The sequence below is a fragment of the Corvus hawaiiensis genome, chromosome 12, assembly GCF_020740725.1.
Source record: "Corvus hawaiiensis isolate bCorHaw1 chromosome 12, bCorHaw1.pri.cur, whole genome shotgun sequence".
Classification (NCBI taxonomy): domain Eukaryota; kingdom Metazoa; phylum Chordata; class Aves; order Passeriformes; family Corvidae; genus Corvus; species Corvus hawaiiensis.
Genome location: NC_063224.1, coordinates 1,466,760 through 1,491,509, shown reverse-complemented (window position 1 = coordinate 1,491,509; position 24,750 = coordinate 1,466,760). Strand labels below are relative to the sequence as shown.

The following is a 24,750-nucleotide window of genomic DNA, read 5'->3' as shown; positions in this document are numbered from 1 at the left end:
AATAAAACCGTTAAAACAACAACCACAGCCCAAAGCAGCGGCTTTAATGCACTGACCCCAACCTCAGCCCGTGGCAGTGCTGGGGGTGTCCCCAGCCCTGGGGCAGCCGGGGACCCACTCACCCCGAGGGGGTATTGCCCTGCTGGGGCGTCCCCGGGGAGCTGGGGGCTGCCCACCCCTCTGTGCCCCCCGGCTCGGCACGCCAGGACCTGCTCCAGCATTTTATAGCTGACATTATCTTTTATTGCCGTATAAAATCCAAGCTCCGGTGGCTTTATGGGGCTGCGCCAGTGTGTGGCACCTCTGCACTCCCAGCTGCTCCCTCTGCCCTCCTGGGCGCTGCCCTGACCCCTCCAGTCCCCGCACTGGGGTCACAGCTGGTCCCACTGCCCCACACGTGAGGGACACGACTGGTGCCACACCGGGGTCATGGCGGGCCCAGCTGCCCCCCACATTAGAGACGTGGCTGGTCCCAACACAGACGGTGGGGTACAACAGCTCCAACACCCGTGACACTTGCGCCGCTGGGCAGCTCAGAGGGTGTCAGCCGGGAGGGGGGAACCCTCCAAAATAGGGTGACCCGGCGCCCAGAGCAGCAAGGGAAGTTGTAGTCCTGGGCTGGTCCTACTTGGACCCAGCATTTGTGGGACCTCAAATCCCTGCACCCCAGTGAGAGCCCCGGTTTGCAGGGGCAGAGGGGCGGGGGGTGTCAGTGCAGGGACAGCGGGGGGGGCCGGGGTCCCTGTCGTGCTGCAGCCGCGGCCGTGCCAGGGGCAGCCCCGTCCCCACGAGCGGGGCTGGCGCCTTGTCAGAGCCTGTCACGTCTGCCACCCCCGCGCCGCGGTGCCGGTGGCAGGGAACATCTGCTCGGCCGCCCCGCTGCCAAGGCGCGTCAGGGTCAGGGGCAGCCGCCGGGACCCCCGGCCAGCGCCGCCGGGGCGGCTCCTCGCCGTGACACTGATGCGGGGTGACGGGGCAGCGGGGCGGACGGATGGGATCGGACAGACAGACGGGCAAGTGAGCGCCGCTGCCCCCGCCAAGGCCCGGCCACGCCGCGGGTCACCGGTGCCCGCCGCTCACCCGCTCATGACACGTCCTTGGGGACACCGGCAGCCCTGCCACCGCCGCTCAGCTCCTGGGTATGGAGAGGACACAGCCTGCACCCCTCCTCCTGTATCCCTTTTCCCACGCCTTGTTCCCCATCCCCGTGCTGATGACCCGCACCGGGAGGGCACCGAGGGCATTTATTGCCAAGGAAGGGACAATGCCGGGCGGGGGTCCCCACAGCTGCCGAGCAGGGACGAGCTGATGCTACCAGTGACACCGACCCATTGTACACTTCCTTGCCAGGCCCAGGACTCGGTTTTCCGGCAGGGCAAGAATCCCTCGACCCCTTCGCCCTGCCCGAAGGCTCGCGGCTCTCCATCCCTGCTGCACCGGGGCCCCGCGCCGGCGGGCGGGGAACGCTCCCCGGTGCGGCACCCCCGGCTGCGAGCAGCACCGGGGCCGGTGGCCGGGACGATGCTGCCACCTGGTGCCACGACACGGCGGCGGCCGGGACCGGCACCGAGGGTCAGGGGAAACACCGGGACCGGCTACGGGGTCGGGGGAAACACCGGGACCGGCAGCTGGGGTCGAGGACAGCGCTGGGACTGGCCGCGGGGGTGGGAGGAAGCACCGGGACCGGACCCGAGGATCGCAGGCTGCACCGGGACCGGGGGTCGGGGGACAGCGCCGGGACAGACAGCGGGGGCCGGCAGCCTTGTCGGGACTCCCGGAGCAGCCCCCACCCTCGCCTCCCGGGGGAACCCGCCGGGACCAGGAGACCGCGGGACGCTGCCGTCCCTCTCCCGACTCCGCGCTGGGACCGGCCCCGACGCCAACACCGATGGCAGCAGCACCGGGAACGGCCGGGAACAGACGGGCGGGCTCACCCCGACGCGGGGCGCGGCCGAGCGGGGCGCGAAGAACTGCTCCCGGTCCCCTCTCCCTGTCCTGATCCCAGTCCCGGTCCAGGTCCCTGTCCCGCTGTCGGTGTTGGAGCCTGTCCCTGTCTCGGTGCTGGCGCCGGTGCCTGTCCCTGTCCCTGTGCCTGCCCCTCTCCATGTCCCTGTCCAGATGCCGTTCCTTTCTCCCTGTCCCGGTGCCGGTGCCGATGCCAGTGATTGTTCCGCTGCCGGTGTCAATCCCGGTCCCTGTCCCTGTCCTTGTCTCGGTCCCTGTCCCTGTCCCTGTGCCGGTGCCGAAGCCGGTCCTTGTCCCGGCGCCGGAGCAGCCGGGGGGGCAGCGGGCCCGGGTCTCCCCCTCCCGCCCTCCCCGTCGCGGCATCCTCGGAGCGCGCCCGGCGGCAGCTGCCGCGTTCCGCCCGCCCTGCCCGGGGCTGCGCACCCCCGGCCCCGGCCCCGCTCCCCCGGCCCGGGCAGCAGGGACCCCCCCGCGCCCCCCTGCATCCCTCCACGCCCCCCGCATCTCCCCCGTCGGGCCCCCGCCGCGCCAGGCCGGGCAGGGGGTGCGGGCTCAGGGCCGGGGGCGGCGGGGCCAGCTGCCCGCGGGGGGGTCCGGTGCCCGCAGCACTTGTGCTGTCACTCAGCCAGGCCCGCCGCTATTTCAGCTCGGGGCCGGCGGCCGGGCTGTGCCCCGCTCCGCCATGGGCCCCCCGCTCCTCCTCGCCTGCCTGCTCGCCCCGCTCTGCGCTCGGGTAAGGGGTGCGGGGACCCCGGGGTGGTGAGGACGGGGTGGGACGGGGTGGGATGGGGACCCCCAGCTCTGTGCCCCAGGAGGGCTGGCTGGGACGGGGAGCCTGGACGCTGAGCCAGGAGGCGGCCGGACCCCAAACCTCGTGGAAGCTCGTCCTTGCGGGCAGCGGGGATGGGGCTAGGGGTGATGGGGGCTCGGAGCCCCCCTTGAGGCATTTCTCACCCCACAGATGGCGGTGGCAGGGGGGGGCCTGCGGCTCCGGCACAGTGCCTGCGCCTGTGACTGGGATGGACTGAGATGGAATTCGAGGGAGGGTTAGGCACTTAAAGACACCCTGCTCCCCTTTTTCCCAGTCCCCAGGTGTGGTCCCAGACCTCCCTGCACCCCCCTGCCCACTCGCGCCCCCCCAGAGCCCCTCATCCTGGTCTCGGGCCGGAGCCACATGGGGCCGTTGGGATTCTGGCCTGGCCCCTGCGCTCGGCTGCTTCAGGGCAGGGGAAGGAGAGGGGATCTGCAGGGCAGCCCCCAAAGGAACAGGGTCCCCAGCGTCCCTCCCTCACATCCGGATCCCCCCAGCTCCAGCGGCCCCCAGGGACGGGCGGGGGGTTCCTCCTGATGGAGGAGAGCGCAGAGAAAGAACTGGAGGCCACAGCGCGGCGCCCGAGCCTGAACCAGCCCCCTGTCCTGCCCATCCCATGGGGCTGGTACACAGCTCCCCCCCCCCCTTCCCACACCTCCCTCCCAGGGACCCCCGGCACAGCCAGCCGCGCTGCCCCGTTCCCCCGTCCCCCATCAGGGCGCACAAGCGGCCCCCCGGGGCTCCAGAGACTCCCCGGCAGCCAGCGGTGCAGGCACAGCTGGGCACAGATGTGGGTGCAAGGCTGGTGCTGCCCAGATGTGCTCCCTCCTCGGGGAGGAGCAGCGCCTGCCCCCGGAGCCCAGGACGAGGGTGGCACGGAGCCGGGGGGTCGGCGGCTGCATGCACAGCTCCCACGCTCCCCATGGCTCCCCCCCACAATCGCCCCAATTCCCTGACCTCGGTCCCGCACAGCCCCTAAACTCATTCTTGCCCCCACCGCTCCCTGATCCCCCTGCAGCCCGCCAGGACTCCTGTTCCCCTTGTTTCCATCCCAGATCTCCCCCTCACAGCCCCCAGCTCCACCCCAGGCACTCAACTCCCTCTGCCTCCCCCCAGCACCTCAGAACTGATCCCTGACACCTCACCCTCCCTGCCACATCTGTGTGGTGACAATGACGTGTGGCGCAGGCTATGGTAGATGCTGCCTGCCCAAACTACCCCCCCTGCAGGGGTCCCGTGGGGCACAATCCATGCCCAGGGCACCACTGGGGTCATTTGTGGGGCACCCCTTCCTGGTGAGCCCAGCAGGACACCCATCACCATCACACCGGGATGGCAGGGGACAGCTGACACGCAACTCCCAGGGAAGCTGGGTGGCCTCTGCATTCCCCCAGATCCAATCCCAACCCCAACCCCATCAGGGGCACCCAGCACTGTGCATACCCAGCTCAGGTTCAACTCCCTGCCCACTGCCCTGGCATTCCACCCCACTCCGGAGTTTTGGGGTCACGGGCAGCACCATGTCCCCCGCAGGGTGCCAGCCCAGCCCAGCCAGGCGCTGCAACCCCGCAGGCCTGGCGGCAGCAGGAGGCTCCTCGGCGGGTGAAGAGGGCCTGGGTGATCCCCCCCATCAGTGTCTCGGAGAACCACAAGCGCATCCCCCACCTCCTGGTGCAGGTAGGAGAGAGCCCCCCACCCTCTCACCAGCTTGCAGAGTGGGGACATCCAGGGCAGGGGGATTACACAGGGGCACTCCCAGAGGGGGACAGACCCCCAGCTTGGGACCCCCAGCCCTGATTTTCCTGGGGCAGATCAAGTCAGACAAGCAGCAGCCCGGGGGGGTGATCTACAGCATCAAAGGGCCGGGGGTGGATGAGGAGCCCCTGGGCATCTTCTCCATCGACAAGTTCAGCGGGAAGGTTTTCCTCAACGCCATGCTGGACCGGGAGGAGAACGACCGCTACCGGGTAAGGATGTTCCTGGGTGCCCACAGCCCCTCCCTGGGCCCCCAGCCAGACCCCGACCCCCCTGCTCTGCACCCACAGCTGAGAGCCTTCGCGCTGGACCTGGGCGGTGTCACCCTGGAGGACCCCACCGACCTGGAGATCATCGTGGTGGACCAGAACGACAACCGGCCGCTCTTCCGGCAGGACGTCTTCACCGGGCATGTGGTGGAGGGGGCTGAGCCAGGTGGGTCCAGCCGGGGGGCTGGGCTGGGGGGCTGAGCCAGCCCCTGTGCCAGCACCCACTGGGCGCTCCTGCGGCCACAGGGACCTGTGTGATGACCGTGGATGCCACCGACGCCGATGACCCCGACACGGATAACGCGGCACTGCGCTATTCCATCCTGGAGCAGGGCGCTGCCGCAATGTTCAGCATCAATGCCACCACTGGGGAGATCTGCACCGCACGGCCTGGCCTCGACCGGGAGGTAGCGGGATGGGGTCACCTGGGTGGGACTGGGGGGCACTGGGACTCGGGGCAGTCACGTACACCCCACATGGTGAAACCACATCTCCATCCAGGAGCAGACTCAGGTGTGGGGACAGGGTGGGTGGGCAGCAGCTGGGGGATCTCTGTGCTCCCTGGGGGCTGGAGGGACTCAGCTCTGGCCCCCTCATTCCCCACAGACCATGGGGGTGTACAACCTGACGGTGCAGGCGGCCGACATGTCTGGGGACGGGCTCACCACCACGGCCATGGCCGTCATCTACTTGGAGGACATCAACGACAACCCTCCCGAGTTCACCAAGGAGGAGGTAGTGGCCGGGTGGGGTATGGGGTCAGCGGGGTGGGAGCTGGCCCCCCGGGGAGCTGCAGCATCCCAAAGGGGCAGAGTCCAGCCCCACACTGCTCTCCCCCAGTTTTCCATGGAGGTGGAGGAGCAGGCGGCCGGCGTGGACGTGGGCAAGGTTTTTGTGCATGACAAGGACCTGGCGGGCTCCCCCAGCTGGTTGGCCAAATTCACCATCCTGGAGGGCGACCCCGAGGGCGTCTTCGCCATCCGCACCGACCCCCACACCAACGACGGCGTGCTCTCCGTGGTCAAGGTGGGCACGGGGCAGCCGGGGACACCGGGGGTCTCATGGCTCGGCTGACCCGTGGCCCCTCTCGCAGCCGCTGGACCACGAGGTGCGGGACCGCTTCGAGCTGACGGTGTCGGTGCAGAACGAGCGGCCGCTGGAGCCCTCGGCCCCCGCCAGCCCCCGGGCGCTGGCCACGGTGCGGGTGCGGGTGCGGGACGTCAACGAGGCGCCCGTGTTCCGCGAGAACCCGCGGCGGATCAGCGTCCTGGAGGGGACCCCCCCGGGCACCGCCATCACCACCTACACCGCCAGCGACCCCGACACCCACCGGATCCAGACACTCTCGTGAGTCCCGCTCCCCTCTCATCGCCCCCGGCACCCGCTGGGGGAGGAATTTGGGGCGATGTCTCACGCACCCCCCTCGCCCACAGCTACGCGCTGCTCTACGACCCCGCGGACTGGCTGCAGCTGGACCCTCACGCCGGCACCGTCCGCACCAAGCGGGAGCTGCTGCACCCGTCCGCCTTCCTGCAGGGCGGCTGGTACATCGCGCTGGTGCTGGCCCGCGATGACGGTGAGCAGCCGCCCCCGCTGTCCCCTCGCTCCCGCTGCCCCCACTGACCCCTGTGCTCTGTCCCCAGCCGAGCCCCCGCTCTCGGCCACCGGCACCCTCTCCATCGAGATCGTGGAGGTGAACGACCACGCGCCGCAGCTGCAGCCGCCGGCCGGGGTGCTCTGCGGGCGGCCGGGACGGGGCGGGACCCTGCTCCTGGGGGCCACCGACGATGACCGGCCCCCCCACGGAGCCCCCTTCCACTTCCAGCTCAGCCCCCAGCACCCCCAGCTCGCCCGCAACTGGAGCATCGCCCGCTTTAATGGTGAGGGTCAGCCGGGGTGGGGGGATGCTGCATAGAGGGTCCCGCTCACCCCCTGCCCCCCCGCAGTGACCCACGCCGTGCTGGCCGTGCTTGCGGAGCTGCCCGAGGGGTCCTACTCGCTTCCGCTGCTGCTCCGGGACTCGGGGACCCCCCCGCGGGAGCAGCAGCAGCTGCTGAACGTCTCGGTGTGCCACTGCGGCCGGGACGGCACCTGCCTGGACGGGGTCCTGGCCGCGGCCACAGCCGGGGCCGGCATTACCCTCGGGGCCCTCATGATCATCCTGGGCAGCACCATCCTCCTCCTCGGTGAGTGACACCCCCACAAGCCTCACCCCACACCTCCATCTCCCCCCTGGCACCCCAGCCCTGTGCTGGTCCTGGCGATCCCTCCCGAATGCCACCAGCACATTCTGTCACTTTGTCCCCCATCCATCACCCCATCCTGGTCCTGGCCATCCCATCCGACCCCTACCCATGGCTCTCAACACCTCCCCCCCACCCAGCAACCCCTTCCGACCGCTCTCAAGACCCCCTTAACCATTTCCCTCATTGCCCATCCCACCCCAATCCCTACCTCCATCCCTATCCCTCCTTCCAGCCCAACTCATCCCACCCCAGCCATCGCCCCGTGCCCCCCGTGCCTCCCCACACGCGTGTCCCCGTGTCCCCGCAGTGCTGGCGGGTCTGGGCGCTGCGCGGGTGCGCAGCCGCCGCCGGGCCCTGCGCAAGGGGCTGCTGCAGCGCTCGCGGGACGACATGCGCGACAACATCCTCAACTACGACGAGCAGGGCGGGGGCGAGGAGGACCAGGTGAGCAGGACCCTTGGCAGGGGTGTCCCGAGGGTCCGCAGCTCAGCCCTGCACATCTAAACCCCGTCCCGGCCCCGCAGGACGCCTACGACATCAACCAGCTCCGGCACCCCGAGCTCTTCTCCCCCCGGACCAAGCCCCCCCTGCGCAGGGACGCCCCGCTCCGCTCCGGGACCCCCCTGGCCCCCCGCAAGCTGCCCAGCAGCCCCTCCGACATCGAGGACTTCATCAATGAGGTGGGTCAGAGCCCGGCACTCTCGCCCGCAGTCCCCCATGGCCGGCGGGACTGACGGTGGCCCCCTGTCCCCGCAGGGGCTGGAGGCGGCTGACAGTGACCCCAGCGTGCCCCCCTATGACACGGCCCTCATCTACGACTACGAGGGCTCGGGCTCGGTCGCCAGCCCGCTCAGCTCCATCGTGTCCAGCCTGACGGACGAGGACCAGGACTACGACTACCTGAGCGAGTGGGGGCCGCGCTTCCGCCGCCTGGCCGACCTCTACGGGCACTAGCGGGGATGGGGGCAGGGGGGGACACCCCACTGCCCACGGAGGGGCTGGGGCAGGGACGGGGCAGAGGGAGCTCACACACACACACACAGACACACACACAGAGGAGATGTCCAGCTGCAGCGGTTTCACAGATGGACACGCACAGGACGCCCGGCTGGAGCGGCTTTGCACACGCGTGTGCAACGAGAGGCCTCCGTGCAGGGGGTGCACAGCCACACACAGAGCCCAGCCCAGCAAACCTGGGGGGGACGCCCGGGTGAGCCCCACAGAGCTGAGAAGGGGGCGAGGAGACCCCTGGTGACCCCCATAATAAAGAGCAGGGGGTTGGTGGCGGGGGCGTGTGACCCTCCCCACACCAGCGACCCGTAGAAACAAGGCACTTTTATTGGGAGCCGGCAGCGCCCCCGGGGGGCGTCACCCCCGCCCCAGGGCTCCCAGCACCGCTGCTCCTGGGGCAGGATCCGGCCCCACCGCGGGGGAGGCGCTGCTCCCCCGGCCCCTCCACCACGCGTGTCCTGCTATTCCCATTACATCCCTGCACTGGGGTCCCACACCGTGCTCAGCCCCTCCAGCAGCAGGGAGACCCCAGGGAGCGGGGGGGGGGGGCACGGCTACATCTCGCGGGGGGGCTCCGGGGAGCGCAGCATCCTCTTGGTGGAGGCGGCCAGGCGGGAATAGTCGTGGGGGATGGCGCGGGGGTCCAGCAGGGGCAGGTGGTCCTCGCGGGGGGGCCGGCGGAACAGGGGCGGGCGGCGCTGGCTCTCGCCGTCCTGCAGGGACTGGGGCAGGCTGCGGCCCCGGCTCTCGGGCAGTAACATGATGCTGAGCACGGCCAGGATGGCGAAGGAGGCGAACACGACGTGGTGCAGGAAGAAGCCGCGGCTGTTGGGGATGGCGGTGATGGGCGCCGCGGCCTTGCCCACGAAATTGGCCCCCACGACCAGGCCCAGCCCGGCGCCCCTGGGGAAGGAACACGCTCAGAGGGGGCCCTGCCCGGTGCCTCCCGCTCCGGGGTAGCGCAAGAGGGAGGCAGCTCCCCGTTACCTGACCACGGTGGGCAGAACCTCGCTGGCAAAGAAGATGCTGAGCATGGTGACAGCGTGGGAGGCGGCCGTGCCCACCACGGACAGCGTCAGGACAATGAGCTCCAGCAGGTCTGGGGGGGGGCGAAGCACATCAGGGGGCAAATTCTGCACCCACCTCTTCTCCCCCTGGCTGGGGCTGCGTCCTCGGGGGTCCCGCGAGGGTCTTACACTGGGTGAGGGCCAGCAGCAGCAGGGAGGAGATGCCGGTGAGGACGGTGCAGAGCAGGAGGATGGCGCGGCGCCCGAAGCGCTCGGCCGTCAGACACACGAAGAGGCAAGCGGCCGCCTCGGTGCTCACAAGCACCAGGTGGGAGGAGAAGAAGTGGGGCAGGTGCGGGACCAGGTTGCGGGTGAAGCAGTGGCGGATGCCGGAGCCGATGAACCTACGGGACAGCGGGGTCAGGGGGCCGCGAGTGGGGCCCCCCCATGCCCACCCCGCCGACCCCCCCGCCGCTCACGCCGCGAAGCCGAGGATGGCGCCGTTCTTCCAGATGACCCTGGTGCCGCAGATCTCGCAGACAGAGTGGTACCGGGGCTGCCCCTCGGACACGGCCTCCAGCTCTGCCGGGAGAAGGGAACCCGGGATAGAGCCGGCTCTGTCACACCCCCCACCCACCCACACAAACAACCACGGCTTCGGGGATGGGGCCGATCGCCCTCGGAGTCCCCCACGCACCCGCGAGGAGGCTGTCCTGGGGGCAATTGTCCTCGGCCAGCGCCTGCAGGGTCTTCCTGGCCCTCTCCAGTTGCCGTGTGGCCAGCAGCCAGCGCGGTGACTCCAGCAACAGTGCCGGGCACCTGGGGCATGAGTGTCAGGTCACGGGGCTCCCCATGGGCCTGGCCACCCTCCAGCACTGACCTTCCCACCCGGATTCAAAGCAACGCTGCCCAGAAACCCTCAGCTTCAAACCTGAGCAAACATTTGCCCAGGGTGGGGGGGTTCCACTCCTCTGGAGAGCCCCGGGTGGCCTTTGATCCCCGCCGCGGCCCTGGGCAGGGTCTGCCGGGCTGGGAACAGCTTGGCACCAGCCCCGTGGCACAGCCCAGCCCCACGCAGCCCCCTGCCCGGGGGGTCCTTACCACCAGCAGGCAGCCAGCAGGGCCAGGATCATGGTGACAGCGCCCTGCAGCACCCGCCAGTCTCGGCACAGCAGAGCCAGTCCCGGCAGCAGCAGCTCCCCGGCGATCCAGAAGAATCCGGCCACCATTGTCACCCCCAGCCGGTGCGGGGGGTCACACAGCTCCAGCCCTGGCAGCGAGTGAAGGGGCCACCATGGGTGCCAAGCACGCAGGGCTTCCATCCTACACCCTGGAGCATCCTATATCCTGGGACATCCCATAGCCTGCAGCATCCTGCTCCCAGTGCATCCTGGAGCACCCCCAGTCCTCGCACCCCTATGGCCGCCCCCATCACACTCACGTGCCACGTAGAGGGCGAGGAAGGCTCCTGCCAGCGCGGCCCCGAAGAGCAGCCGTGCCACCAGGACCATGAGGAAGTCCACAGCCAGTGCCACGCCGAGGCCCACGGGCACGGCCAGCGCCAGGGACAGCAGGAAGGTGGGACGGCGGCCGAACCTGCCAGGGACGGGCTGTGAGAGGGGCTGGGCACGGTGCCACCTGCCCATGGGGGCTGCCCGGGAACCCCCTTTACCTGTCACAGGCCAGGCCGGCAGTGACACTGCCCAGTGTCCAGCCCAGCAGGTGCGTGGTCTGCTCCAGTGGCACCTTCCAGCGCGAGGCACACACCAGGTCCCACTGCAGGGGACACAGCAGGGAGGTGTCAGCTTGGGGACCTTGGGAGACCCCCTGCCGCTGCCCACAGGGCTGGGATGGATGGGGCTGGGGGGCTTCTGGACAGCTCCCACCCCACAAACAGAAATGTGGGGACAGATGTGAGAGGACAGTACTGGTGATTCCAAGAGCCCTGGACACCCTCCAGCCCCCTTCCCCAGGGCTCCCCCAGCCAGCCCCAAACCCCCTCCGTGGGGTCGTCCACCCTGCTCCCCCCTGCCCACCCAGGGCTTTCCCGTGGGATCCTTACTGGAGTCCCCAGCTCCCTCTGGGACTCCCCAGTTTGTTCGCAGCTGTCCCCCCCCACGGCTTTCCCAGGCCCCTCCCTTAACCCCTCCTTTACCCACGGGACCCCTCAGCCCCCTCCAGCACCGCAGACTGCCCCAGGCCCGGGGGTCCCCCGCTCTCCCCAGCCCCGTGCCCCACCTGTGTGACGAGGTTGGCGCGGAGGCCGGCGGCGGGCAGCGCGTAGTGCCAGCCGCGGGTGCAGGGCCCGGTGCCGTTGGGGCGGGGGGCTCCGGGGGGGTAGCGGTACAGCTGGCAGGGGCTCCAGCCGCCGCGGAGGCGCGGGACGGCGGCGCGGAGCAGCGCGGGGCCCCCGAGGCGGCGGAGCGGCGGCGGCAGCAGCGCGGTGTCGGGGCGGCAGCGGTGCGGGGGCTCCGCGCCCAGCGCCCACCCCAGCGCCCACCCCAGCGCCAGCGCCGCGCACGGAGCCCACCCCCCCGCCGCCCGCCGGCCCCGCGGCCGTGACCCCCCGAGCGCCATCGCCGCGGCCACCGCCACCGCCACGGCCACCGCCACCGCCACCGCGCTCGGGCTCGGGCTCGGCGCGGGCAGGTGGGGCGGCACCGGCCGGACCCGCCCCGCGGCGCCGCCCCGACGGCTCCCTCCGGATCTGACCCCCCCAGCCCCGGTTCGGACCCCTCAGCCCCGGCTGAGAACCCCCCAGCCCCGGTTCGGACCCCCCAGCCCCGGTTCAGACCCGCCAAGTCCCGGTTTGCTCCCCGCAACACGAGGCTCAGGCTCGGTCTGATCGCCCCCCCAAGCCCGGTTTGTCTCCCCAGCCCGGCTCACAAACCCCAGCCCCGGCTCAGATCCCCGGCCCGGTTCGCCCCCCTCAGCCCTGGTTCGCTCCCTGGCAACACTGGGCCCAGCCCGCTGCACTCCCAGTCTGGTGTTTCCCCCCTCCCAAGGCCCCCAGTTTGGTTCTCCAAGCCCCATTCACCCCAGCTCAGCCCCAGTTTGCCCTCCCCCAGCCCCAGCTCACCGCCCCCAGCCCAGCTCAGCCCTCCTTCTCCATGGTGCTCCAGACCAAGGCACCCTCTCAGGGCTGGGGGACCCCCTGCCCCAGCTGGTGTCGGGGATCCTGGGGTGCAGCCGGGGGTGCCAGGATCCATCTGTGCACACCCACAAATGCACCCAGGTCCCCCCAAAACTCAAAGGGAGCCAGTGGCATCTGTGACTCCCCCCTTGCAGGAAGGGAACGTGTTGGCACCCAGCACCATGTGAGCCCGTGGGAAGAGCCAACAGAGCAGTCGAACTGCAAATAGCATTTATTTCCCTCTTCCTTTTAAAGTTTACTCACAAACGTCATTTCTGGGGGCAGCAGCATCGCTCGGGTGCTCAGCTTCAGACCTGCAATGGTGGAAAAATTCCATCTGCAAACTCACATTGAAAATCACACTGAAAAATCACACCTGCAAACTCAACATTGAAAAATCACACTAAAAAAAAATCCCATCTACATTTTTTTTGCCTCCCTCCAAGGGATCCACACCCACGCACACGTCTGGGAGTTACAGCAGCGGGAGGAAAACTGACCCTGGAGACTCCCAAGGTCACCAGCACCGTGGTCAGATGAGCCTGTGGGACTTTCCAGCTTTAGGCACTCACAGAAGGCTGGTGTGTGACTACGGAGATGAATTTATGGCTCTTGAACAAATTAAAGAGCAGGGATGGACATTAATTGAAGTGTTACCTGTGGCTGCTTTCTTGAAGCCCCTGACACTGAAGCAGCCCCTGGTCCCAGCACTCGCTCCAGTGCCCCACCACACTCATCCCACAACCCTGGGCAAGGATGGGGGGAAAATCCCTCTGGCTGTAGCTGGGACATGGCCCTGCCAGGCCTGCTGTGGCTGTGTGAACCCTGGTCCTGGTGCCAGAGGTGCCAAGGCAGGAGCTGAGGGTTGGGCAGGGGAAGGTGGGACCCCCCTGGCTCCGAGGCTGCTGTGATGCATTGCAGCGAAAGCCTCCAGGGTCCCACTGCCCCGACTGTGGAAAATTCCTCAAGTGACTGCAAAGCCGGCAGCAGCGAGGGGGGAGCTGGGTCTGGGAGCTGAATCCAGGGATCTCCTCTGGTCCCCCCAGCCAGGACATGCCAGCAGAGGAACAAATGGCATTTGGAACATCTTTGCTTCCCAAAGCAGCAGCTGAGACACTCGGCCAGCACCAGGAAAACCCAAGAGAGGAAGGTGGAGAACCGAGCTGGCAGAGGGGTCCGTGGGGGCCACCTCTCACTCCTGCCTGGGGTTGGCAGCTGCAGCCATCAGGAAAGGCCAGGCAGCAGGAGGAAGGAAGGCACAGAGATCATGGAAAGGCACTGGGATCTGCCTCCAGCTGCATCCCTGAACTGGTGAGTGAGGACTGAGTTTGCCTGGATCCACCCATCCTTGTCCAGACTCTGCAGCCCCAAAAGAGCATTGCTGGCTCAGTCACTCCAGGGGTGGCGAATCCACCAGCACAGGGGGTTCTCCTCTCCTCATGACCCACCCCACCACAACCACCGGCACACCTGGCGGGTTCCAACCCCACTGCACACAAAGAGGCACAGAAAAAGAAGAATAATGTTTAAAATCATGGAATAGTTTGCACTTGAAGGGACCTTAAAGCTCATCTTGTTCCATCCCCTGCCAAGGGCAGCTGCTCTGGGCAACTTTTTCCTTGACAGGAAAACTGCTGCCCAGGGTGAACTATAAATACAAAGATAATTTTAATTAATTTATTTATTTCTTTACACATAACTGAAAGTGATGTTACAGTACATAAGTTATTTACAACTGTGCAGTAATGTGTTGCAAAATAAATTATCTAGAAGGCAGCAAAAGTACATTGTTAATGTATATAAAAACTGTACAGCATTTATGGGATACAATTTTTCTTTATATGAGTATTGGCTCTGTAGTGTTTTCAAGTTATGTTCTCAGAAAGAGAAACGAAATGCCCAAGATTAAAGGAAAAAATATATAAACCACGTGGATTTTACTCCATTAAAAACACAGTTGGCAAAGTCCTTTCTCTGCGTCGCCGTCTCCCCGGCCGTGCCGCCCCGGCGGCTCCTCTGCCCATCCCCAGCGGTGGCAGCGGCTGCTGCGGGGCCGCCGGCACATCCCGGAGCTGTCCCCGCTCCGGAGCCGCCGCTGCCCAGCTTGGACACTGTCCTTTTGTTTCTAATTGGGTTTTTTTGTGATTTTTTTTTTGTAGTAGTTTTTTTTTTTTTTTTTTTTTTAGACATACCCATGATGGAACAAGAAACTCAAACACCCCCCCCTCCCCCCATGGTTTCCTACTGCAGCTTCTCCGAGAGGAGATCCGCGCCCGGTGGAAAACAGAGAGCTGGAAATCACGGTGTTCACAAGTACATGGTTCACGTGGTTGCTGGCCCTGCTCAGCAGCTTCTGCAACACACACACGGTGTCCTTGGCCTCCTCCCTCCGCGCCTCGGCCAGTCCCGGGGCCGCTGAGCGCCCGCTGCCCGCGCTGCCCGGAGCCTCCCCGCCGCGGGCGCCGGTGGGAAGGAGCTGCGCCCGGCCCGCTGCCCCGCGGAGCCGCGTCAGTCCGGAAGCGAGGGACACGTCGTGAAGAAAGTGCAATTATTTCTCTTATTGTTTTGTTTTCTGCCGATAGCTGCTTCCTCCTCCTCTGACCAGGGATTCATCAGCAAGCGGTTAAGGGTGAATGTGAGCTTGACCGCCCGACCTCGGAGTGCTCCCGTCCTTGCCAGTGTTCAGTGATGTCTCCTGGGCTGGAACTGTCATGCCGGCAAGAGCACAAAGTCATCGTTCACGTCGACCATTGGCACATAGAACGAGGGCACCTCGTTCACGCAGAGGGATTTGTGCCCCGCGGGGTCCAGCTCCTGCACCTTCAGCTGCCACTCCATCCTCTGCACCGCGTTCAGGGCAGCTGCTTCGTGTTGTTGTCGCATGAGCAGGCATGTCTGCATAGGGAAACAACAGTGGGACATGAGGGCTGAGTGGCAGGCAAAGGGAAGGGACATGCAGCCACTGTAGGCACAGGATTAAATGCAGCAAGGGATGCCACACACAGGACACCTGGATTTGGAATCTCTGCTGAGCCCAGCTCCAGCAGGAGCCAAGGCAAACCCCAAAGTTTGTGTTTGCAAGGCTTGTCAGCACTCCAGAGCATCCCCTCCCATGCAACACTGCCCTGACAATCTCGGGACACCGACTCCACGCTGGAAACCACTAAGGCAGCTCCCAGGCTCCAGCCACAGGCAGAACTCTCCTGGAATGCCCCTGCCTGGAGCACGGGGCTCCCACAGCTCTCACCTTCATCCGGTCGTACTTGTCATCCACGTCCTGCAGCCAGGAAATGAACTGTCGCGCGTTGAAACGGTCTCTGACCGATTTGTTTTCGTCTCCCTAAGGATGGGACAGCAAAGGGCAGGACACAGGGGATTAGTTTTGGACTTCAAGCAGTTACAGGTCTCACAGGCCATATTCAAGCCCCTCCTGGGGCGCACACTCCTCAGAACCTGCAGGAAGGGCAGATGCAGCCCAGCTGCTCCTGCAGCCCTTTCCAGGGATTCAGCCTCACATGGGGATGGCACCCCTGTGCACTCAGTCCCTGTTTCTCCTTGCTTTGCAGGGAATCTGTCCATGTCAGCCCATCACAGCACCTGCACCTCTCTGACTCCTTCAACTCACGCCAAGATTGCAGCAGCACAGACCCTTGGCTGGGAAATGCCAATGGATCAATCAGAGCTCCTGGATCAGTATGCAGCTCACTAATAAATCCCAGGATCCTGTCCTGCCCACGATCCCTCCTGCAATGCAGCAGTGTAATGATTCTCTTCCTTTCCTTTCACAGGAAAAGACACCCCAGCGTGTAGTAAAGGAAACCCTTCCCAGCATGCAGATGATCCTGACCAAGAAGGACGGAGGGTCCCAAGACTCACAGAAAAAGCTGAGCCATTTCTGCTGCTAACAGACACGAACTCCCTGTATCCCACATTCCTGAGTCTATTTCCTTCCTCAGCACACATGTGGAAACTGAGGCAGATGAGGCAAATGATGTTCCCAGTCACAGAATGGTTTGGACTGGAAGGGACCTTAAACCTGGCCTTGGACACTGCCTGGGATGGGGCAGCCACAGCTTCTCTGGGCACCCTGTGCCAGGGCCTGCCCACCCTCCCAGGGGAGAATTCCTTCCCAATATCCCATCTGACCCTGCCCTCTGGGGAAGGTGACATCCTGCCATGCGGGCTGTGGTGGGTGACCTGAGCAAGGAGAGCCTTAGTAACTCCTGCCTCCATCCTTCCCTCCTTCCCTCCAGAAAAGCCCATCTCCCTCAGGGTCCTGCACAGACCCTGAGACACTTCCTCAGCACTGAGCCAGGCACTGACCTGATTTTCCAGAGGCATGTTGTACACCTCAGAGTCCAGCAGCATGGTGCAGGCACTGAAGGGCACGGCCTGGTTGGCAATGGTCCTCGCTGCCCGGCAGTGCACCCTCAGGATCTCCTGCTCGCAGGAGACGATGAGCTTCTCCTGAGGAAGAGCAGAGCAGTGAGTGTGGCAGCCTCAGCCTCGCCAGCAGAGGAAATTCGGGGCCTGCTGCCCAGCTGGAGTGTCCCCTTACCCGCTCTATGCTGTGCTGCAGCCGCAGCTTCCCCCGCACGGCCTCCTGCTGCTTGAAGAGCTCCTTGAGCGGCTCCGCGAGCGACGGCGGCGGCGCGATCTGCGGGCACAGGCACAGGCTGAGAGCAGGATCTCCGTGGGGCACGGCCTGGGGGCTGCCTGCCCCCCAAAATGTGTGTAGGCCACAGAGGGAGCAGGGACATCCCACGGGGTGCCTATGGAGACCGCGGAGCAGCTCTGCCAAGGACAAGGTCCTGCCAGTGCCCAGACCTCAGAGAGGGTGAGAACTTGGCAAGAGGTGCCCAGTGCTGGGAGCAGAGCTCAGCCTGCACAACCAGAGCCTGACCTGCCTTCGTGCTGCAGGGCAGGGTGTGCAGCAAGGAATGGTGCCTGGTCACACTGACCCTTCTCCTCCAAGCTGGATCCCAGATTTGCCACCTGCAGCACTGCGTTTACTGTTGCACTTGTATTAGCGAGGCTGCTCCTGCAGCACAGCAGTGAAATGCTGATCCCAGTGCCAAGTCAAAGAGCAGAGCTGGGGAAAATGATGGCAGGAGTTAAGAGCCATCTTTTTCCCATGTTCTAGGTTTATTATCCTGTTACTACACTGCTTCAAGAGCAGCTTTACCTTCCAGCCTCAAATCCACTGGATTCTTAGAAACTTCGCTCTAAAGCCTGACCAAACCTCAGGTCCTTCAGCAGAGCCCAAGGTCCTCCCTGCAAAAATGCAGCATCTCAGGGGCTGCATTTACCACACAGCCAGGCTCTTACCCAGGCTCAGGTTTGGTGTCATATTCTAAAGGCAGGTCAGGGCATGCTGGCATTGCAACGTGGTCACAGGGCATGGGGGACAACGTGGATGTGTCTGTTAACAGTGAGGGGGGGACAGTTCCTGAGGCTAAAGAGAGAAGGTGACTCACCACTGGAATATGGAGCTTGCTTAGGGGTTTGCCATCCAACAGGTAGGAGCCTGTGTAGGTGACATACTCAGCGTAGCACTGCGGAGCTTGGGGAGTTATATAGCACAGGATTTTCCGCTTCTCCTCAATCTTCTTCCTGATCTGGAGGTACTCGAAGTAGGGGTTGGACCTGTCGCTGTGGTAAGGTTCGATGTCGTCCAGTTTGATCGCATCGACGATAGCTGCCAGTGTCTGCTGGATCATCTCCCTCGTCTGCTGGGTGGACGTGTTGATCTGCTGCTGCAGCTGCTGGTTGGAGCGCTGGAAGCGGCGCTTCCGCGGGTGCTGAGCCTGGGAATCGTCCTCCTCCGTGATGCGGCCTTTGGCACGCGTGACGGGCGCAGAGACGGGAGGAAATTCCTTCTCGGATGCGGCGGCGTTCTGCTTGTTTTGGTTGGCGAGCATCTGAGCCCGGTTCCTGGTAATCCGCTGAGGAATCTCTTCTATTTTGGGTGGTTTGGGAGCTTCTGCTACTGGTTTTTGTACTGGTTCAACAATTTCTGCTTGAGCATTGCCAGGAGGTGCGTCCGTCTGGGATGGTGGGGCCTGGCTCCCGCCACGGGCCGCAGCACCGTCCTGCGGAACGCTGCCCTCAGAGCCCGCCACGGGCACGGGACAGGGCTGGGAGCTGCCCTCTGCCGCCCCACCGGCCGACGACAGCTCCTCCTGCACGGCCTCCACCTCTTTGCTCTCTGCCTGCGTGGACTCAGATGGGGTCTGCTGGAAAACCTGCGCTTCCGAGTTCTCCGCTGCCTTCTCCTCAGCTGCGTTCAGCGCTTCCGAGGCGGCTTCTTGTGCAGCCACTTCTGCTTTCTGCTCCTCTGCTGGTGGCTCCGTGTCCGTGGGCAGGGTGGCCGCTGCCTGGCTGGCCGGAGGCTCTTCCGGCTCACCGGACGCTATCACAGACGGGCCGGCTTTGATGATCCCAGCGCCCGGTTCTGAAGCTGCTGCTGGGCTTTCCTCCACCGCCTCTGCCTCGGTCATCTCCGTCTCTGCAACATCCTTAGGCTGGAGTGGCAGCTCTGGAAGCGAGAATGGGCCAAGGTCCAAGTCATCCTCGGTGTTGGTGAAGGGGTCGGGCCACGTCACCGCCTCCTCCGCGTTCGCAGGTGCTGCGTTGTTGTTCTCCAAGTAGTTGTTTTCTGGTGCGGTGACAACCTCGGCCTGAGGTTCTGGTGGCACGCAAGGGGGCTCTGGAGGGATCTCTGGTGCTTCTTCTGGAAGAGGCTTGCAGTTGTTGAAGAAGGTGTCTAACCTAGTAGGGGACATGTACGGAGCTTGCTCTTCGGCATTTGCAATTTCTCCTGGAACTGCTTCCTCAGCATCCTCCTTGACTTCCTCCAGCCTCGGTTCAGACACTGACAGAGGGTAAGAGATGGGAGAAACAGGGTAGGAAGTCTCTGTGGGAATGAAAGCTACTGGCGCAGGATGAATCGGCTCTAGGGAACAGAGCGGGGGTTTAGGGGACTCGGAAAACCTCTGGGGAGATTTCATCAGAAGCTCCGAGCCCACGGACCAGGTGACAGAGTGCTCTGCGGGGTTGCCCACCAGGTTGGGAGGAATGGTGGTGTCTGGGTTTCGGGAAGGAGGGTTATCCCAGTCTATGTTGTTTTGTTCTGGCATTCCCGAACTAAAATGGTTTTCTTCGATGGGTGGTAGGTAGGTGGATTCTGGGGGCATGATGGAGGCAGTGGCTTGCTGCTCCTCCGTGGTGTCCAAGGGCATGCCGAGGTCAGGGGGAAGAGCACTTTCCACTGAAGGAGCCAGCAACTCATCCCTGTGGGAAGGGGAGGATTTTGCTTGTAAACCAGAGAAGACACTTTCGGGCGACTGGGCGACCCCGCTGACAGCTCCCGGCGCGCAGTGCAAAGCTTCCACTTTGGGTGAGGAAACTCCATAATCCGGGGAGTAATACCCAGGAGACAAACACTGGAACTTCTCAGCAGGAACAGAGGGAAGGGGAACTTTCTCCTCCATTAAATGCTGCACTGGAGAGTCATAATTTGATGTTGCTGGGACACTTTGCTGCCTGAAAAACTTATCTCCAACGCTGAATTCCTCTTCGGGTGCCCTCCTGATATCCACCGAGATGGAACGGTAGAGATTCGAGGAGGGTATGGTGCGAGTTGGGGTCTGACTGGGGTTCTCAGGGAGCCCGCTGTTAACATTGGTGTATCTGTCAAAGAAGGAGGGAGAGCAGGCGTTCATGGACATGGTGGAGATGGGCAGCGAGTGCTGCGAGTCCGCGCACTCGAACATCAGGTCCGTGTAGTCCTCGTTGCTGCACGACGGAGTCCGGGGCGTCTGCATCACCTCCTCGTAGCTCGGGCACGACACAACGGATGCCGGGGTCGGGACGCCCGTGGGCCGGTTCTGATCCGGCCTGGGAGATGCCGGGAGGATCTCCTTCAGCTGAGGACCCGTGATCCAGTCCTTGGAGTCTGTCCCCACAGCAGGCTGTGCCTTGTTTTCTGGTGACAGAATAGGAGTCAGGGGACCCAACTCTTTGAGTTTCTTGTCCTTGAGCTGCGTGTCCAGCGTTAGCGGCTTCTTTGTCGGCAGATCCAGGCTCCTCTTGCGCACATCCTCTGAGCTTTTAAGTTTGTCCTTTAACTTGGGGTCTCCAGACCTGTGCCGCATTTTCTCCATTTGCTTCATTCTCTCCTTGTGCCTTTTGTGGCGTTCCTCGATCTCCAGGTCTTTCTGGCTCAGCATCCTCTCAAAGCTGGTCATCATCAAATCACCATCTCCCAGAAGTTTCTCCCTCGGCCTGGCATCCTTCTTGCTGCTGTCTTTGGAAAGGGTTATTTTTTCATTCCCGTTGCTTATTTTTATGGACTCTGATTTGTCTTTGTCTTGATTCTCCTTGAGCTTCTCCTTCAGCTTGGTTTCACCAAATTTGAGGTTGTCCTCCTTGGATTTATCTTTAAAGGTGGTAACTTGAGGCCCATCCTTGTCTTTGAGTGTTGACTTTGGCTCATCTTTGTGATGTTTAAAGAAACCATCTGTGTGTTTGTCCCTATGCTTTTCCTTTTCCTCCTTCCATTTTTCCTTGTGTTTATCCCGCTTCTTTTTCTCTTTAGCTGTGCTGATGGTGCTGGAACCGTAAGTCTTTTCTTTCTCCGCCTTCTTTGACAGCTCTCTTTCAGAATCATTTTTATCCTTCTTTTCAGAAAATAAGTAATCAATGCTCTTCTCCGGTTCCTCATCAGCCTCTCCCTTCATGTTGTAAGAAGAGCCAAAAGCCTCCCCATCCACAGAGAAATCCTTTTCATAATGAGTGGAATCCTTTCTGCTGCTGGAGTCCTTGAATTCATCTGATTTTTCCTTTTTCTCTGTCTTCTCCTTCTTTGCTTTTTCCTTCTCGTGACTTTTCTTTGAGGAAGATGAGGAATGTCGGTGCCTCTCCTTCTCCTTGAGTTTGTCCTGCAGGCAGGGTAAAGGGAGAGAGTCCTTAAACTTTTCTTCAGCGGCGTCGGTCAGAGAGAGGTTAGAAGACTCAAAGAGGCTGGTGAGTCCTGGCTCTTGCCCTCTGTCCGTGAAGCTGTCAGAGGAGATCTCGCTGATCTTGTCATTGGAGTCATCCCTGTAGTCATTCAGAGCCTCCTCCTCCAGTTTCTCCAGCAGGCTCTTCTCCGACTCCCCTCCTTTTGAAGACTTCTTCTCTTTGGAATGCTCCTTGTCCGGCTTCTCCTTATGTTTGCTTTTCACCTTGTCATCACTGGTGTGTTTCTTCTCAACCTTTTCTGGGAGCTTTTGCTTGTTTTTCTTCTCCTGAGTGGAATCTATGGACACTCTTTCCTTCCTGTCCTTGTACTTCTCACTGGAGTCTTTATCCTTCTTCTCTTTGTGTTTCTCAAAGGAACTCTTCTCCTTCTTCTCCTTTCCCCCTTCTGATGTTCCTTTGTCCTTTTTCTTCTCCTTGGACTCCTTATCCTTCTGCTTCTCCGAGTGCTGCCGGTCGGAGGAGTACTTGCGGTGCTTGTCGGGGTACAGCTCCTTCTCGGCCGCCGCGCCGTCGTCCTTGTCCTGCAGACTGTCCAGGCGATGCATCTCGCTCCCGGCCGAGTCGCCCACCTTGAACCCACTCAGGCTGTAATCGTCCCTCTCGTCCTCGCTCTCATCCGTGAAGATGTCAGCGATGCTGTACCAGCTCTTCTCCTTGCCTTTCTTCTCATCCTTCTTCTCGGAGAAATCGTCTCTGTCTGTGGAAAAGTTTTTCTCTTTCTTCTCCTTCACCTGGTCGAAAGAACTCTTCCTCTCTTTGTCTTTGCTGTGAAGATCTTTGTACTTCTCCTTGGTTTCTTTCTTCTCTTTGAAACTCTTCTCTAGTTCTTTGTCCTTCAGGATTTTCTCTGGAGCAGCTTTTTCATTTTTCTCCTTGTCGCCTTCTTTGGATTTTTCCTTGTATTTTTCTGGCTTCACCTTTTCTTTTTTTTCTTTATCAGGAGCATCTTTCTTCTCCTTTTCCTTCCCAGAATGGTGCCTCTCCCAACTCTCCAGGGTTTTCCCACTGAACTCAGGGTCAGACTTATCCTTGAAGAATGTTTCACAGCTGTACTCCTTGAAGTCATCTCGATAGGGCTCCTCCTGCTTCGTCTTGGGATCTTTTCGCTCTTTAGAGCCATCAGAGGAATCTTTTCTGTCTTTGGTGGTTTCACCTGTGTCTTTTTCTTTCCTCTCCTTGCCAGTCTCCACAGAATCCTTCCTTTTCTTATCCTTTTCAGGCAAATAACTGGGAGTAACTTTGTGTCTGTCTGTTTGGTCCTTTTTCTTCTCAGAGCTTTTCTCCACATAATCCCTCTCCTTCTTCTTTAAGAAAGTGTCCTTTTCATTCCGCTTCTCGTTGTATTCCTTCTTCTCTTTCATTTTATTTTCCTTTTTCTTGTCTTTAATTTCCTCTTTCACGGGTTCTATGATTAATTTTGCCACGGTGTCATTTTTAATCTCCCTGAAATCCGTTATTGGAGAATCCCAGCTGTCCTCACCCTTGAAATCGAAGGATGAATCAGAGGACAAGTCTGAAAACCACCTCTCCTGCTGATCATCCGAAAGGCTGAACTTCGTGTCCTCGCTTTCAGCAAATTGAGTTTTGTTATTAAACTCATCAAACCCAGACTCATCCCTGTAAAGTTTTTCTTTTTTGCATTTTTCCTTCTCTTCCTTGAAGGATTTTTCTTTCTCTAGTTTAGAAACCTTCTCCTCCTTCAGCTCATTCTTCTTCTCAGATTTGGACTGCTTGTCCTTTGACTTCTTCTTTCTCTCCTCCTTGTGTATTCTCGGCTTCTCCTCCTTGGGAGATTTCTCCTTGACAGGTTTCTCTTTTTCTGATTTACTCAATCCTTCTCTGAAGGATTTGCTCAGGTCTTTACTACCATCTTTGATTTTTCTTAACGATTTCTCCTCTTTTGAGGATTTTCCAGTCTCATCTTTAAACAACCACTCCTTCTCCTCTGCTTTACCTTTGGGGAGCTTTTCCTCCTTCTTACCATGTTCCCGATCGTGCTTTAACACTTTCAACTTGTTTTCGACTGGATTTTCTGTCTCTACTATCAAGGCTTTCTCAGGCTTTTGTTTAGAGTCCTCAAACTCAAAAGAAAATGTTTTGATTATTTTAATGTCTTGGCTGACAGGACACTGTCCCTTCTCCTTGTTTTTATGTTTGTGTTTTGTTTTATGCTTTTTAACAACCTTCCCCTCCTTGTCCAGCTTTGGAATTGCTCCATCCACATTGCTATGGAATGAATTCTTTTTCTCAGAAACAGTGTTGTGGGGGGTGTTTTTCTTTTTGTGCTCTGGTTTCTTCCTGACTGGCTTTAGTGACTCTAAGCTCGAGTCCTCGGACGAATAGTCTGACTCGCTCGTCAGCCTCGTCCTGGTGGAGTCCGATAGGGAACTGACGTCTGACCAAGCTGGAGAAGATATGGTTTTCCAATTGTCCGTCCTCCAGTGCTTGGAGTGCTGTTCTGTAAGATTAGGATTGTGTTTCTGGGATGCTAAACTCCCATGAGAAGAGGTCGATGAGGCAGACAGAGAGTTAAACAAGGAGGATTCCTTTAGCACTAGCCTTGAGTCCTTTACACAGCTAGAGCTCTGCAGAGAGTCTCTATCATCCTCCTCACTCTCCACGTTTTCACTCTCTGATTCAGAGGAACAAAACTTGTCATTTTTTTTGCCAAACCGAACCTCTTTGCTTTTTGTCTCCTTCTTCCGCTTCTTTTTTACTTTGCTTTTCTCCTTGGGTGCCTTGGCGCTGGTGGGCTCCCGAATTTTGCTGCTGGGCAATATGGAGTGGGTGGAGAGGCGCAGCTTCTCCCCCGTGCCCACGGCCACGCTGGTCTCCTCCTCATCCGAGCTGTCCGACAGGATGCGGTGGGCAGCTTTCTTTGGTGTAATTGTGTTATTTTTAGTATAAGTTTTCACTTCCATTTTGGGTATGGAAATGAAACTGTTTGCTTTAGTCTCTTTCCTGTAATCCTTTTTCAGCAAATGTTTGTCATCGACCGGCGGGACCCGGTCCTGCTCATCGTCCTCATCAAATTCATACTCATCCTTTACCGGGGTGATGGTTTTGGGGGGCTCCTGGGCCTTGGGCTTGTGCTTCAAACCCTTCTCAAACTCTGAGTCTGTGTTATTGCCATCAACGGAGCTGGAGGGAGCGAAGGAAGGGGCGTCCTCCTCTTCTGAGGTCTCTGCAGAGAGAGAAGAAAAGCGTGTTAGGGACTGCCAAGGGTTTTGGGGGGGGAACATCGGTGGTCTCCTGCACACACCAACCCCTGCAAACAGCCCTGATGCCCTTTGGCCTCACCCAGCCTTTGCAAGTTGGCAGCCAACAGCTCGGAATGCCAGGCTGGGGGATCTTTTTGGAAGGAAGCTCCTCCAGCTCCAACCTGCAAGGGATGCTCCTCAAAATAACATCCTGGGTGTATCACAAGAACTTTGGAACAGGGTTGTGACTGCACACAGTGTGGGTCAAGGTTCCCCAAAAGACTGGAAACTCTAATTTGCACTAATTAAAACCTGTAGAGTGTCCCACA

The 24,750-nt window shown here is 61.4% G+C and overlaps 3 protein-coding genes across 6 annotated transcripts in view; 1 reads left to right on the top strand and 2 right to left on the bottom strand.

Annotated features, from left to right (window-relative positions):
• The first annotated feature begins 2,605 nt into the window (after positions 1-2,605).
• On the top strand, positions 2,606-8,363 carry CDH15 (cadherin 15). The gene is made up of 14 exons (XM_048316948.1): positions 2,606-2,698; positions 4,310-4,453; positions 4,588-4,743; positions 4,822-4,966; positions 5,047-5,207; positions 5,407-5,535; positions 5,641-5,826; positions 5,894-6,147; positions 6,234-6,376; positions 6,444-6,680; positions 6,747-6,986; positions 7,354-7,490; positions 7,571-7,726; positions 7,803-8,363. Exons 1-14 carry the CDS (start codon positions 2,648-2,650, stop codon positions 7,998-8,000), a joined length of 2,337 nt encoding a protein of 778 aa, XP_048172905.1. The 5' UTR covers positions 2,606-2,647; the 3' UTR covers positions 8,001-8,363.
• SLC22A31 (solute carrier family 22 member 31) lies at positions 8,364-13,773 on the bottom strand. Of its 2 annotated transcripts, none has more exons than XM_048316950.1 (9): positions 12,462-13,773; positions 10,737-10,840; positions 10,506-10,660; positions 10,166-10,334; positions 9,762-9,883; positions 9,544-9,646; positions 9,254-9,468; positions 9,045-9,156; positions 8,364-8,960 (listed from the first exon to the last, which is right to left on the bottom strand). In XM_048316950.1, the coding sequence occupies exons 1-9, from the start codon at positions 12,486-12,488 to the stop codon at positions 8,612-8,614; spliced, it is 1,356 nt and encodes a 451-aa protein (XP_048172907.1). In that variant the 5' UTR covers positions 12,489-13,773; the 3' UTR covers positions 8,364-8,611. The 2 variants fall into 2 exon arrangements, with proteins under 2 accessions (XP_048172907.1, XP_048172906.1); XM_048316949.1 differs by lacking the exon at positions 12,462-13,773 and adding an exon at positions 11,303-11,641.
• Positions 13,774-14,323: 550 nt separating this feature from the next.
• Positions 14,324-24,750, bottom strand: part of ANKRD11 (ankyrin repeat domain containing 11) — a 131,855-nt gene continuing 121,428 nt past the window's right edge. For all 3 annotated transcript variants that reach the window (XM_048316945.1, XM_048316946.1, XM_048316947.1), the window contains exons 9-13: positions 17,675-24,405; positions 16,756-16,854; positions 16,521-16,664; positions 15,445-15,537; positions 14,324-15,092 (exon numbers count right to left, since the gene is read on the bottom strand). In XM_048316945.1, the coding sequence (XP_048172902.1) occupies positions 14,907-15,092; positions 15,445-15,537; positions 16,521-16,664; positions 16,756-16,854; positions 17,675-24,405 (7,253 nt within the window). In that variant the 3' untranslated portion in view covers positions 14,324-14,906. The remainder of the gene's footprint in view (positions 15,093-15,444; positions 15,538-16,520; positions 16,665-16,755; positions 16,855-17,674; positions 24,406-24,750) is intronic.

Bases quoted from the DNA above. Each gene is read 5' to 3' on its own strand.
- CDH15 (XM_048316948.1), top strand. From the start codon at position 2,648: ATGGGCCCCCCGCTCCTCCTCGCCTGCCTGCTCGCCCCGCTCTGCGCT. The intron at 5,208-5,406 runs GTAGCGGGATGG...CATTCCCCACAG, and splicing joins GGCCTGGCCTCGACCGGGAG to ACCATGGGGGTGTACAACCT. The intron at 7,727-7,802 runs GTGGGTCAGAGC...CTGTCCCCGCAG, and splicing joins TCGAGGACTTCATCAATGAG to GGGCTGGAGGCGGCTGACAG.
- SLC22A31 (XM_048316949.1), bottom strand. From the start codon at position 11,641: ATGGCGCTCGGGGGGTCACGGCCGCGGGGCCGGCGGGCGGCGGGGGGG. The intron at 10,335-10,505 runs GTGAGTGTGATG...ACTCGCTGCCAG, and splicing joins CCTCGCCCTCTACGTGGCAC to GGCTGGAGCTGTGTGACCCC. The intron at 9,647-9,761 runs GTGCGTGGGGGA...TTCTCCCGGCAG, and splicing joins CCAGGACAGCCTCCTCGCGG to AGCTGGAGGCCGTGTCCGAG.